Source organism: Mus musculus, chromosome 3 (assembly GCF_000001635.26).
Source record: "Mus musculus strain C57BL/6J chromosome 3, GRCm38.p6 C57BL/6J".
Classification (NCBI taxonomy): domain Eukaryota; kingdom Metazoa; phylum Chordata; class Mammalia; order Rodentia; family Muridae; genus Mus; species Mus musculus.
The window spans coordinates 98,498,699-98,511,238 of NC_000069.6; the positions used below are offsets into that span (position 1 = coordinate 98,498,699).

Here is a 12,540-nt window from a genome sequence, read left to right on the forward strand (position 1 = left end):
TTTGTTATCGTGTTCATGACCTCCTGGGTACTTCTCAAGGCTTCTTCTGGTTCTAGAGAGTCTCTTTGCTAAAAAGGAGGGAAAGGAGACTTGCCCTAGAGGGATAGACTATGCTCTATAGTTGTGGTATACACTACCCACCTCCCCAACCAGTGTGAGCTCAACCACTCAGAGGGAGGCGAGTTTTAATTTCCTAAGACCAGGAGCAAGATTCGGTCTGTGATCTGGCAATGCTGAACTGAAGCACTCTAGATTAGATGGTTGGCCCAGGCTTGCGCTCAACTAAGCAGGAGTCAGGTTCACCAGCACTGACTATGGACTTCACTGGATATAGAAAAGAAAGGTGGCCACTGGAGTGACCAAACACACACCTTTTCCACATTAAGCATTAAAAGATTTTATTGTTCTTTTCTTTGAGCTTCATAAAGGTATGGGAATTTTCTCAGACACGAAATGCGTTGGCACATGGAAAGGAGATGAGGAAGCCCTGATGAAATTCTAACCTACAAGAGGTTCCAGGCAACTCACTATCAGCCACCTATCCTTGGGTCACAGCAGCTGAGGCACATCTTGTGCATTGCTGGACAAGTGCTTAGAGCTGAAGGGTTGCAACTGGGCCAGTGACTTGCAAGGCTTCTGGTGACCCAAAGACAAGTTGGACAGAGTGTAAAATGGAATTGTTAAGAGTTGGATTGTTTCTAAGTCCCTTTCTGGAGGACCTAATAACACCCAGGGCCATGTCCTCTCCCTCTTCATATCACTGTGACTTTTTGTTTCCAATCTCCCTGTGCTGCATCACTAGTGTTCCGATCCACTCTGAGGTTTTCTGCTTGGCTTCCTCCCAGCTGACAAGTGGCTCATAGCCCAGATCTCGCTGAGCCTTCTTGTAGGAGAAGGTGAATACACTATTTAGCACTGTGATCAAGAGGCGGTTAAATGGTGGTCTATAGTTGTAGACTGGACGTAGCAGGAAGCTCACAGTTTCCAGGAGGAAGGCAAGCCAGTAGAGCAGGGGCAGAGGAAGACTCCAGCTGGTATCAAGGCGGAGGCCCCACTCCTTGCTCAGGGTGCATTTTAAGTCATCATAGCTTTGGTGAGGGGTGTCATCTGTAATGTAATAGAACTGTCCTTGGATGCTTGGGGACTTCTTAGGGTCCTGTAGGCTCCTGGCAGCCAGAATGTGAGCCCAGGCTGCATTGCCCACATACACTGGGTTGGCGATGGAGAATGTGGCATTTTTCTTAATTATGCTGTTGTTCTTCAGTGCTGTTTTCACAGTGGTTGAAGTGACTTGGCATTCTTCCCCATAGATGAAAGAGAGTCTTAAGGCACAAGTATGCAAAGTGCCACCATTTTTCAGGATGCTCCCATTGGCTGCCAGCACTGCCTTCTCAGCCATCTTTTTGCTGTATGGGTATGGGTTAGACCATGTGCTTTCATGATGCTCCTCCTCATGGGCATTCAGGATGATCTCCTTGTAGGAATTTGGTCCAGCCACAAGCACTGAGCTGCTGTAGATGAATGTTGGCACGTTGGCTTCCACACAAGCATCCAGTAGGAGCTGAGTACCTGCCCATAGGAAGCCCACAATCATTGCTAAGAAATAAGCCAAAGGTCACCGTGGCAATGGGGTCAGACTGGTCTCCATCCCAAATTCCGTGAAATGGCCAATAGAGGCTAAATGTATTACCACCTGATAGTGACACAAACCTACTATTCTATAGGAAATATTCACTCTGAAATTAATGGAGGTGACATGTAGATTCTGGAAATGAGGGATTTCCAGATTTACAAATTGAGGTGTTTTTTTTTTAATTTATAAAGCTCTCTCTCTCTCTCTCTCCCTCTCTCTCTCTGTCCATGTGTTTTTTTTTCTTTTTTGTACTTTTTTTTGTTAATACTACAGAACTAACCTCGGCTCTTTCACATGTTAGGCAAGGCCCCTACCACTGAGGCACTGTCCCAATTTAGTTTCTATTGCTCTGCTTAACACCACGAACAAAGAAACTTGGAGGAGGGAAGGGTTTGTAGGGCTCATATGTCAAAATTACAGTTCATCACTGAGAAAAGTCACTGTAGGAACAAAGGCAGAAGTCCCAATGCTATTCCCTTGCATCCCATGATCGTTTAAGTTGTTTACATAATATAACCCAGGACCTCTTGCTCAGCCTTGACACAACCAAGTGGGCAGTGTCATATCTATTCCAGCCCTCTCATATCCATCACTAACCAAGAAAATAACCCACAGACGACAATCGGATGGAGCAATTCCTTAGTAGAAGTTCCTTCTTTCCAGGTGACTACTGTGTGTCAAGCTGACAAAATCTAAGCTGTCTTTTTACCTTGGAAAATATGTCTCTAGATTTTTCTTCTGGAAAGGTGTTCCCTTATGTGTTTTAAAAACTGACGTCAACTGAACAAAGAATTCTCACCCGAGGAATACCGAATGGCAGAGAAGCACCTGAAAAAATGTTCAACATCTTTAATCATCAGGGAAATGCAAATCAAAACAACCCTGAGATTCTACCTCACACCAGTCAGAATGGCTAAGATGAAAAATTCAGGTGACAGCAGATGTTGGCAAGGATGTGGAGAAAGAGGAGCACTCCTCCATTGTTGGTGGGATTGCAAGCTTGTACAACCACTCTGGAAATCAGTCTGGCGGTTCCTCAGAAAATTAGACATAGTACTACCGGAGGATCCAGCAATACCTCTCCTGGGCATATATCCAGAAGATGTCCCAACCGGTAAGAAGGACACATACTCCACTATGTTCATAGCAGCCTTATTTATAATAGCCAGAATCTGGAAAGGACCCAGATGCCCCTCAACAGAGGAATGGATACAGAAAATGTGGTACATTTACACAATGGAGTACTACTCAGCTATTAAAAAGAATGAATTTATGAAATTCCTAGGCAAATGGATGGACCTGGAGGGCATCATCCTGAGTGAGATAACCCAATCACAAAGGAACTCTCACAATATGTACTCACTGATAAGTGGATATTAGCCCAGATACTTAGGATACCCAAGATATAAGATACAATTTGCTAAACACATTAAACTCAAGCGAATGAAGACCAAAGTGTGGACACTTTGCCCCTTCTTAGAATAGGAAACAAAACACCCATGGAAGGAGTTACAGAGACAAAATTTGGAAGTGTGACGAAAGGATGGACCATCTAGTGATTGCCAATACCAGAGATCCTTCCCATGATCAGCTTCCAAACGCTGACACCATTGCATACACTAACAAGATTTTGCTGAAAGGACCCTGATATAGCTGTCTCTTGTGAGACTATGCCAGGGCCTAGCAAACACAGAAATGGATGCTCACAGTCAGCTCCAATGGAGGAGCTAGAGAAAGCACCCAAGGAACTAAAGGGAACTGCAACCCTATAGGTGGAACAACAATATGAACTAACCAGTACCCTGGAGCTCTTGTCTCTAGCTGCATATGTATCAAAAGATGGCCTAGTCGGCCATCACTGCAAAGAGAGTTCCATTGGACTTGCAAACTTTATATGGCCCAGTACAGGGGAACATCAAGGCCAAAAAGGGGAAGTGGGTGGGTAGGGGAGTGGGGGTGTGGTGGGTATGGGGGACTTTTGTTATAGCATTGGAAATGTAATGAGCTAAATACCTAATAAAAAATGGAAAAAAAACTGACGTCAATACATTAGTTTGTTGATATTGCTCAGTGATCGAGCCTTTGCTTTGATTTCCAGAAACCACAAAAATTTATTTAAAAAGAACTCCCTCACCAAATGAAAGCAAAAAGTTACTAATCATCACGCATTTTACTAGATTAAAGGACAGTGGGGTTTTAAATAAAAATGCAAGGTACCATATTGTCAGAGGTAGTTCAGAATTTTCATCATGCCCACTCTGGTGAATTGTCTATAGTGTACGGGCAATATGTATTTTTACTGTATTTTATTTTCCAGATAGAGACCTAGTATAGAGCCCAGACTGAGCCTGAAGGCTTGATTGTTCTGATTCAGAGCCCTGAGTGCTAGGATTACAGATGTGTACCACTGCATATGGGGATGCAGTGTACTCTCATCATTAGATATCTAGGCTGGTGTATTTTCCTCATGAAGTCAGAATTAATACAGAGATGGGAATGTGATTGCTTATAGCACCACCCTACAGTGAGGATGAGACAGAGGTAGTTATGCAGAACTAAAAGGGATGCTTGAAGTGTGGTTATGGGCATGCTCAAATAATTAGTTGATTTAGAAAAACCAAAAACAAAACAAAACAAACACTTCATTTGGAGGTTCCAGAGAGGATATATGGCAGGCAGAATCTTGGAATATAGTTGTGCTATGAAGACTGGATTCAGGATTCAGTGTGTTTCATTTATATGGTAGAAATCCTTAATTTAAAGTCGAATGGAAATCTACATTCGGAGGCACTAAGCATTAAGGGATGGGGATCTAAGAAGGAGAGATGCTAAGCTCTGCCCAGTACAGAACTTCAAGAATAAACTATTGCCTATCTGAAGAGATGATAATGTGGAAATCGGTATACAATTGTAATTAAGAAAACAGGCTTCTTTTTCCCCAGGAAGATTATATAGAGCAGCAATGAAGGCTCTCTAGGGAGGAAAAGGTCAGTGTCTGGTCCATAGACGCAGTGGGTTGATGGACATCAAGTATTTGGAGATGGAGTCAATTCACTTTGGTGTGGAGAGGCAGGAGAACTTTCCTGGCAGTTGGGGTGTCATGGGTGTGGCTTTATAATCTTTCAGTGATACTGACTACACCTGGTGTCACTCTTTATCTCTCTGTCTGGTTTCTTTTTCTAAACCCTGAGGACAATAGTCCTGAGTTCTGCAACCTGTGCTGTTGAGCAGATCATCTGACCTACTCAGAGCACAGCAGGTATTCCATGGTTGGCCCTTCTCTTTCTGTCATAATCCTGTTGGGACATCCTCATTTACCCACCTGTTCCAACTCTTCCTCCAGGTGTTCCAAACTAGGTGCTCCCCTCCCCAACCTGTCTATGGTTTTCATTTTCCAACCTGCTCCATATCTTCCCTGGGTACTGCACCTTTCAGATTGACATCTAGGATGGTCTGTCTGGAAGCGGCACCAAGGGGGTCAATAGCAGCAGCGGTGTGGATGACAGCAGACATGCCCTGGCAGGCTCTCTTCAGGCACTGGGCATCCAGAATGTCTCCCTTCAGTACTGTCACCTTGGTCTTTGTCTGCAGCTCTGTGGACAGAAAGCAGGGTCTTTGGAAGCTTTGTGCATGGGATGGAAGTTTCCTGATACAGGTGTCATTTATGTAGGTCTTCAAGGGCAGTCATGGTGAGAAGACACTGGAGAGGAGGCCTTTCTACAGAAGGAAGCATAAATGCTCAAAAATCAGAATGTAGTGTTTGTAGGGAATGAGGAAGCATTTATATCTGCACCATCCCTTTGTAGAACATGCACCTGAGCAGTAAGATGCCATTTGTGTCTTGCACATAAAAAGAGAGTTACGGGAAGCTCCTAAATGCATTAAAGCAACTGGGGAAGTGATGGCACAAAAATGTAAAGAGGGAGAATAGGATTTAATTGATAGGGAATGGGGAAATCATGTGTGGATTTGAAGGAGAAACAGAGCTAGAGTCCTGCCTTGGGAATCTGTAACAGCAGCTAGGGGGTGGGTAATAAACTGCCGGGTGTGAAGACATAAGAGAAATATGGATAAGCAACAGGTTAACCAGATTATGTTATCTGGAGTTCCAGTGAGGAGGATCCAGAAGATGGACACAAAAATGGACATTTTAGCTTTGCCCTGACAGGTCTTGAAACTTTCTGAGTCTAGGCTGTTTATAAATGAAGTGTTAGCCCTATTACAGAGAAGCAATAGGAGTCTCTGTGAGAGAACCCAGAATAGACTCAAATGAGGGTTTAGGTGAGCATTTCTTATCAGATAGATTCTTGTAAATGAGGCAACCTCAAGTGGACCACACTGTGGGCTTGAAGTCAGTGGCAGTGTTTTCAGGTTCCTTTGAAATTTACTGAATGATACTGGCAATCACAATATCATACAAATAAGCTCACAAAATTAACATGTGCCCTTGCAGCCTTTACAAATACTCCACCCTGGCTTTAGGTTCACATTTTGCACATGATTTTTTTGGTTTGCTCTTTCCTTTCCCAACCATGTCATCATATCAGGCATTCTGATATCCCAGGAATAGGTTGGGGAATCACAGAAGGCTCCAGGAACATGCCTCAGGACACACATCTCCCTAGTGAAGGCTCTAATGTTCCTCTGCCTCCTTCAAATACATTCTCACTTCTCCATGAACTCTAAGCCCAGGGCTGGTTTGGATAGACTCTTGTGAGATAGACTGGTCAACTGAATCTACAATGCAGCTAAAGAATAGCTTTACAGAGGCAGAAGTAGAAATCCAGTGCTGTCCTCTTGGGACAGGTGAAAACCTGTGCTAGATCTGTTTACTCTGTGCCCATTTCTCCTGTCAGGCAACTGTGAGAAATCCTTGAAGTAGAAAAGGATGGGTGTCTTAGTTAAGGTTTCTGTTGCAGTGATGTGACACCATGACCAGGGAAACTCTCATAAAGGAAAACACTTATTTGGGGTTGGCTTACAGTTTCAGAGGGTTTGTCCTTTATCATTTGGCAACATGCAGGCAGACATGGTACTGGCAGAGCCTTGAGTTCTACAATCTTGATCCTCAGGCAGAAGAAGGAGACTGTCTTCCCCACTGAGCATAGCTTGAGCATATGGGACCACAAGGCCCACCTTTGACACACTTCCTCCAACAAGGCCACATATTGTAATAATGCTACTATTTTGGGGCAAGCATCCAGACATATGAATCTATGTGTTCTATCATCACAATGAAGAAAAGCCTTCTGGGAAGGAGGCAGATACTAGGATGAGGGTCTCTTTCTGTATATTGTTTCATCTGCTCTTTCAGCTAACATTATAAAGACTGTATCAAAAGAGTGGCTGTGACCTGGTAGTTGGAACCCAGATACAGAGTGTAGTACATAAAAACATGAGTTCTTTGGGTGTCCTGAGATAGCAGGAGGGAACATCTTGGGTTCTGCAGTAGATACAAACATGAGTTCTTTGGGTGTCCTGAGATAGCAGGAGGAAACATCTTGGGTTCTTGAGGTAGAGCTAAATCTCCTACTTTACCCAAGACACCATGGACTTGGTAATTATTCTGAACTGCCATATCATGGAGGTGGTGTTATGCTGTGATCTTCAGTAGAAGCACATGCATAGAGAAGCTCCCACACGCCATCCTTTTAAGGGACAGAGGATACTGATAGACATCCTGGACGCAAACCCTTCTTTTCCTTACTTGAGTTGCCCCATCTTGGGGAAGTCATTTAACATCTGTGTTGCCTTCCTGCCTAAGAATCAGAAGACAAAGTTACTTTTCTTAAGTGACATCATGGGGTGGTGGGTATGGAATTTCTATCATAAGTATGTCTTTGACACAGAAAGGACACTGGCAGTGTTCTTTGCTGTTTCTGAGAGGAAGGAGCCTAAACTGGGAAAATTCCTCAATGTGATACTGTTGCAGGCAAGCCTGCATTTTCATCATTTATGATCCATGTGGGAGTGCAGGTCCCATGGTGTGTGATCCATGGGAAAGCAGGATGAGCAAGCCTTGTGATTAAGCCAGTTGGCAGTGTCCCCTCCCTACCTCACCCCCACTATGATGCCTGCATCAGCTCCTGCCTTTACATTCCTGACCTTTTAGAGTTCCTGTCATGATTTCCTCCACTGATGAGGAAGCTTAAGTCAAACAAACCCTTTCCTTCCCATGTTGATTTTGGTCATAGTGTTTCATGAGAGCAAGAATAACCTAAGACAGGGTACTTATGTTATTTTCATTTTTTTTCTTCCCTTGTGACAGAGTATCCACGTAATTTCTAAGAAAGTTAAAATACTAAACATTAATAGACAGAAATTTAATATTTATTTGGCTTTTTGTTGTATGAGACAAAGTGAGGAAAATGTGACATGTGTTATAAGTATGTATCAGAAAAACTATAAAATAGGAAAGTATCTCTGAGCAAAGGGAGAGGTCGTGGTTGTTTGTTTGTTTTCCCCAAAGATGATTGTGTTTCCAAATTAGGAGAGACAGATAAGACCCAGAATGATAAAAACACTTGGACTACTTGTCCGAATGGTTTTTAGAAAGCTAAAAAAGACTTTCAGGATGGCTCAGGACTTCTTGCTGGAGGCACAGAGGACCATGTGGTCACAGATAAACACTAGGGGAACCTAGAATGTAGGCACATTCAAAGGAAGAAATGCATAGTGAGCTGTCTGCCCAGAAGACTGGGAGCAGATGTGCATTCTAGCCTGGTGAACTTTGTACAGTCTCTGTGTCCTGAGACCACACTGGACTCTCACCATAAGGTTGTTTATTGTGATCAATCTATAGAACTCATCTTTATGGAAGGTATCACATGGATTTTACAAAGTGTTTCAATGTGGTCATGTCTGATCTTTATTTAGCTTACTTTTTTCCTCAAGGAGGCTGATGTAAAGTTCATTGTCCACATGGGATTGAGTTACTCATCACTAGGAATATGTTCACCAAATAGTTATGCTTAAATACACTAAAATTAAACCACTTGTGTCAGAGTCCAGAAACTTTAACCAACACCTACTATTTATTCACGTTGAATCGAATGGCCTTCCGGTGTCTCATTGATTGTCACCTTTTGTTCTTTGTGGTCTAAGTGACCCCTGTGACCTCTGGGACTGATGCATATGAGATCAAACAGTGTTGACTTTTGTAGACATTGAACAAATATCAGGGAACTTTGGCTCTGTATTCAGATCTTAGATTCTTCATTTTCAACTCGAGGAGTTTTCCCAGTAATAAAATTGCTTTGAGTTCAATCCCCAGTACGGGGGAAAAAATCCAAAACATATTGAGATTTCTTATATCCCATCTTAGTGGAGAACTGTGACACTTCTTTGCCTCCTCGGTGCAGGTGGACAATCCAGCTTTAGACACCTCTTGTGCTTTGTGTTTTTATTTATTTACTTTTTCTGTTCTTGTGATTTTTTTGTGTTGTGTAATTTTTAACAAATACTTTAACCCTTTCTATATTTTCCAAAGTAAAAATTAAATTATTTTTATGTTTTAAAAAATATTTATCCATGTTTGTGTTATGTGTATTGATGTATTGTCTAGAACTGGAGTTGCAGAGAGTTGTTAGCTATGATATTGGTCCTGAAAAATTGAATCCAGGTCCCACAAAGAGCATCCAGTGCTCTTAAACACTGAGCCATCTCTCTAGACCCTAAATCCTTTTTATTTACTATTAACTTTGGCATTTCAGAAGGTCCTGTAAGTACAAGGTGCATGTATATAAGACCTGTATTTGAGCATATGTATTTGTATATATTCCAAGTGTTTATAAGTCTCAGGATATCTGGTATATTCGAATATATGTTATGTTATAATTCTAGTACAACATTACTCTAAGCTTTAAACATAATAAAATTAACTAGTTTATAATTCTTCAAAATTTTAATTGTATGAAAATATAGGGATGTAGGACTCAAAACTACTATAAAATTAGAAGCCTGTGTGTTTCTTTTAAATTTTTGATAGTGTTGCATCTCAAAACTCTGAACAATCTTCCTTTTAACCCAACAATACTGGTTCAGTATCTTGAGATGCTAATTATACAAACATTTGAAATTAAACTTGACAATGAAATTTAGGTAAATATGAACTGCTCTTTCTAAACCTCAATTGTGTTCTGAGGGTTTCAACATAGACTTGTGATTTGAATGAGAACAACTCAGTAGGTTCATATTTTTGAATACTTGGTCCCAAGTTGCTGGTAAAGTTAGAAGGTATGGCATTATTGGAGGAGGTTTGACTTTAGAAGTAGTCATTGAGGTCTCCAAAGACTTGGATCATTCCCACTTCATTCTCTGCCTTGTGGTTGTGGACCTAGATATGAACTCTCAGCTACTGCCACAATGCCATGCCCATCAGTCTGCTGCCATTCTCCCTGCCATGATGGCCATAGGTTCTAACCCTGTGAAACTGGAAGTGTCCAATAATCTCTACTTTCTATAAATGACCTTGCACAGTGTCTTATCTTAGCAACAGAAAATTAAGCAAGACATGTTTCCATCACCTTCCTTCTTCATAGGACCTAGTCAGATCTTCTCCAGGATGAGGCTTATCTTGGGGAGGATGGACAATCAAAAATCAAACTATGGAATGTCTGATAGGTGATTTGATCCAGACTTAAACTGACAAAGCCAAGTGATGGCTGGATGGGATCCAAGCAATGGGTGTAAATTAACTCTGGAGAGTGTGGAGAAAGATGTGACATACATAATGGTCTCTCACTCGGAGCTGAAGCCCTTCCATAGCAACCTCCACAGAAGGATGAGAGAACGGAGCAGCTGGGAACTTGCACTATCAACTCAGTGCTTACCCTTGGACCTAGGTGTGGGAAGAGACAACAGCAACAAAAAAGTACCTGTCTAGCAAAGCACTCAGTCACTTTCTTTGAGAGGAAATGGTAGAGAGATGGAATGCTGGGAAAGGCATTGGAGGATTCCTGATGACACATATCAAGTCCTTCTTGCCCACACTTTGTGCTCTCTAATCTCCCTCTTCCCTTCTTCACTCCCCTTCTCTACAGCCTTCCTAAATGTACCCTAATAAGTACTTCCTGCTATGAACTGCAGTCTCTCTCTAGTCTTTAATAAAAATTAAATATGAAGCTGATTAGGAACATCAAAGAGTCTAAGGCTCATTGCTAAGGTCTCTGGTTCAATAATCTTTCATTAGAATTACAAAATATTGCAATATATTGTAAATACTGACAATTCTATTCCATTTAGGACACAAAAGAGCTTTGAGCAAAAGAGACAACTGATCTGTAGTGTCTAAATAGGAGAAGACCTTTAGGCCCAGGACCTGCTCATGACCAGTTGTGGGTGAGGCCTGAATTTACTTTATCTAACTATACAGTGACTTTTGTGCTGTTCCAGTTGTGAATGTTGTTAATAGATCCACCTGATTTTTAGGCTGTAGACAAGAGAGCCCTCCTTTTAGCCCGTCTATGTCCCCCAGCTCCTATATCACTTACTGGACAATTCCTCTTCCTGTTTTCGACCGAAGGTCCTGAACAGGGCTCTGATCTCCTGCAGCTCTTCCTCCTGCACCAACATTCGGACAATCCTCTGGCCAAGAAACCCTCCTGCTCCTGTCACCAGGCAGCTCCACCCAGGCATGGTCAACACAGGAATCAGATAGTTGAGGGTGCAGATGTGATATAAGGTACTCCTGTGGATTGATTCAATGTGTGCAGGGTCAAGGAATTGCTACTACACTTACATAGTAGAAAAAAAAATGTCCTGAAGCTAACTTCACCCATTCCTCTCATAAGACATCACGTCTCTGATCCCAAATCTTGTGGGATGTTCTATAAGAAGCAAGGAAAAACAGAAAATCAAAACCAGAGTACACATATGCACTGGACACCAGATATGCAATCTCTAGCTTAGGTTATCTTTTACCCTGAGGCACTGCATTAGTCTGTGCCCAAAGGTTGTCTCTCTCACCTTAGATGCTAATTACAAACTCTGGATTGTCTTACCTGTGCTTATGAGAAACCTCCCACATATGTTATTTCTAAAAATTCTCACTGTATATAGTTAGTTTTCTCAGCTTCAGCGCTCTGACTTCAGAAACCCAGGGTCACATTTATAAAGGATACAGAGGAAGTGATGCACAGGCTGAGGAAAGAGAAAGTGGCACAAGGCTTCTACTCCCTTGTTTGATATATCAGTTTCTAGTAATGTCTAACTGTTCAGCTACAAACAAGCTTAGGATGCTGGGCCCTCGTTCATCAGTTAATAATGAAGACAATGATTAATAATTAAATGAAGACTATTCTCCAATAGAGGTTTCCTCTTTCTAGATGGCTCCAGGTTAAGTCAAGTGTACAACAAAGGTTAATCAATACCCAGCTAAAGAGTGTTCTTTCAATGTGTTAAATATGATACATTTTGTTGCCAATTTTAAATCCTTTTCTTAGTGTCAACTATTTATCTTACAGTTCACTGCAGAGAATGTACATGTTCTTCTAAAGGAAATATCATTATTTTATGCAATAGTCTGATGGTTTTTTTGTTTCATTGTTTAGATTGACAACAGTAGATGAGTAAAAGGTCATTAGAGTGTATGGCAGAAACACTCTAAGACTTGCCCAACCTATTGCCCATGTACCTATGTGGTCAAGAAAAGCCATAAATGCAGCCCAACACAAAATTGAGAATTTATTTAAAACATTAAGAAAAGTTTATTTCATTTTGTGACTCCATTATGAGGTTCTTGACTGAGAACTTCATAGGTGACCAAATATGAATGCCATTTCAAAAGGTGGCACATACCTGCATGGAAAAAGCTCTCGGCCTGTTGGTACTGAATGTCCACACCGAGCCCAGAGTGAAGTCTATCATACAATCTTTCACTTGCTTGGTTAGAGTTACTGTAAGATATT

General features: G+C 41.7%; 1 protein-coding gene across 3 annotated transcripts; it reads right to left on the reverse strand.

Moving 5' to 3' along the window:
* Nucleotides 1–372: 372 nt before the first annotated feature.
* Nucleotides 373–11,881, reverse strand: Hsd3b4 (hydroxy-delta-5-steroid dehydrogenase, 3 beta- and steroid delta-isomerase 4). 3 transcript variants are annotated; one of them, XM_017319468.1, is made up of 4 exons: nt 11,755–11,881; nt 11,125–11,336; nt 5,062–5,226; nt 373–1,569 (listed from the first exon to the last, which is right to left on the reverse strand). In XM_017319468.1, the coding sequence occupies exons 2-4, from the start codon at nt 11,267–11,269 to the stop codon at nt 758–760; spliced, it is 1,122 nt and encodes a 373-aa protein (XP_017174957.1). In that variant the 5' UTR covers nt 11,270–11,336; nt 11,755–11,881; the 3' UTR covers nt 373–757. The 3 variants fall into 3 exon arrangements, with proteins under 3 accessions (XP_017174957.1, NP_032320.1, NP_001104806.1); NM_008294.2 differs by having other exon boundaries at nt 382–1,569; nt 11,125–11,321; nt 11,755–11,869; NM_001111336.1 differs by having other exon boundaries at nt 382–1,569; nt 11,125–11,321; nt 11,635–11,774.
* Nucleotides 11,882–12,540: the final 659 nt, after the last annotated feature.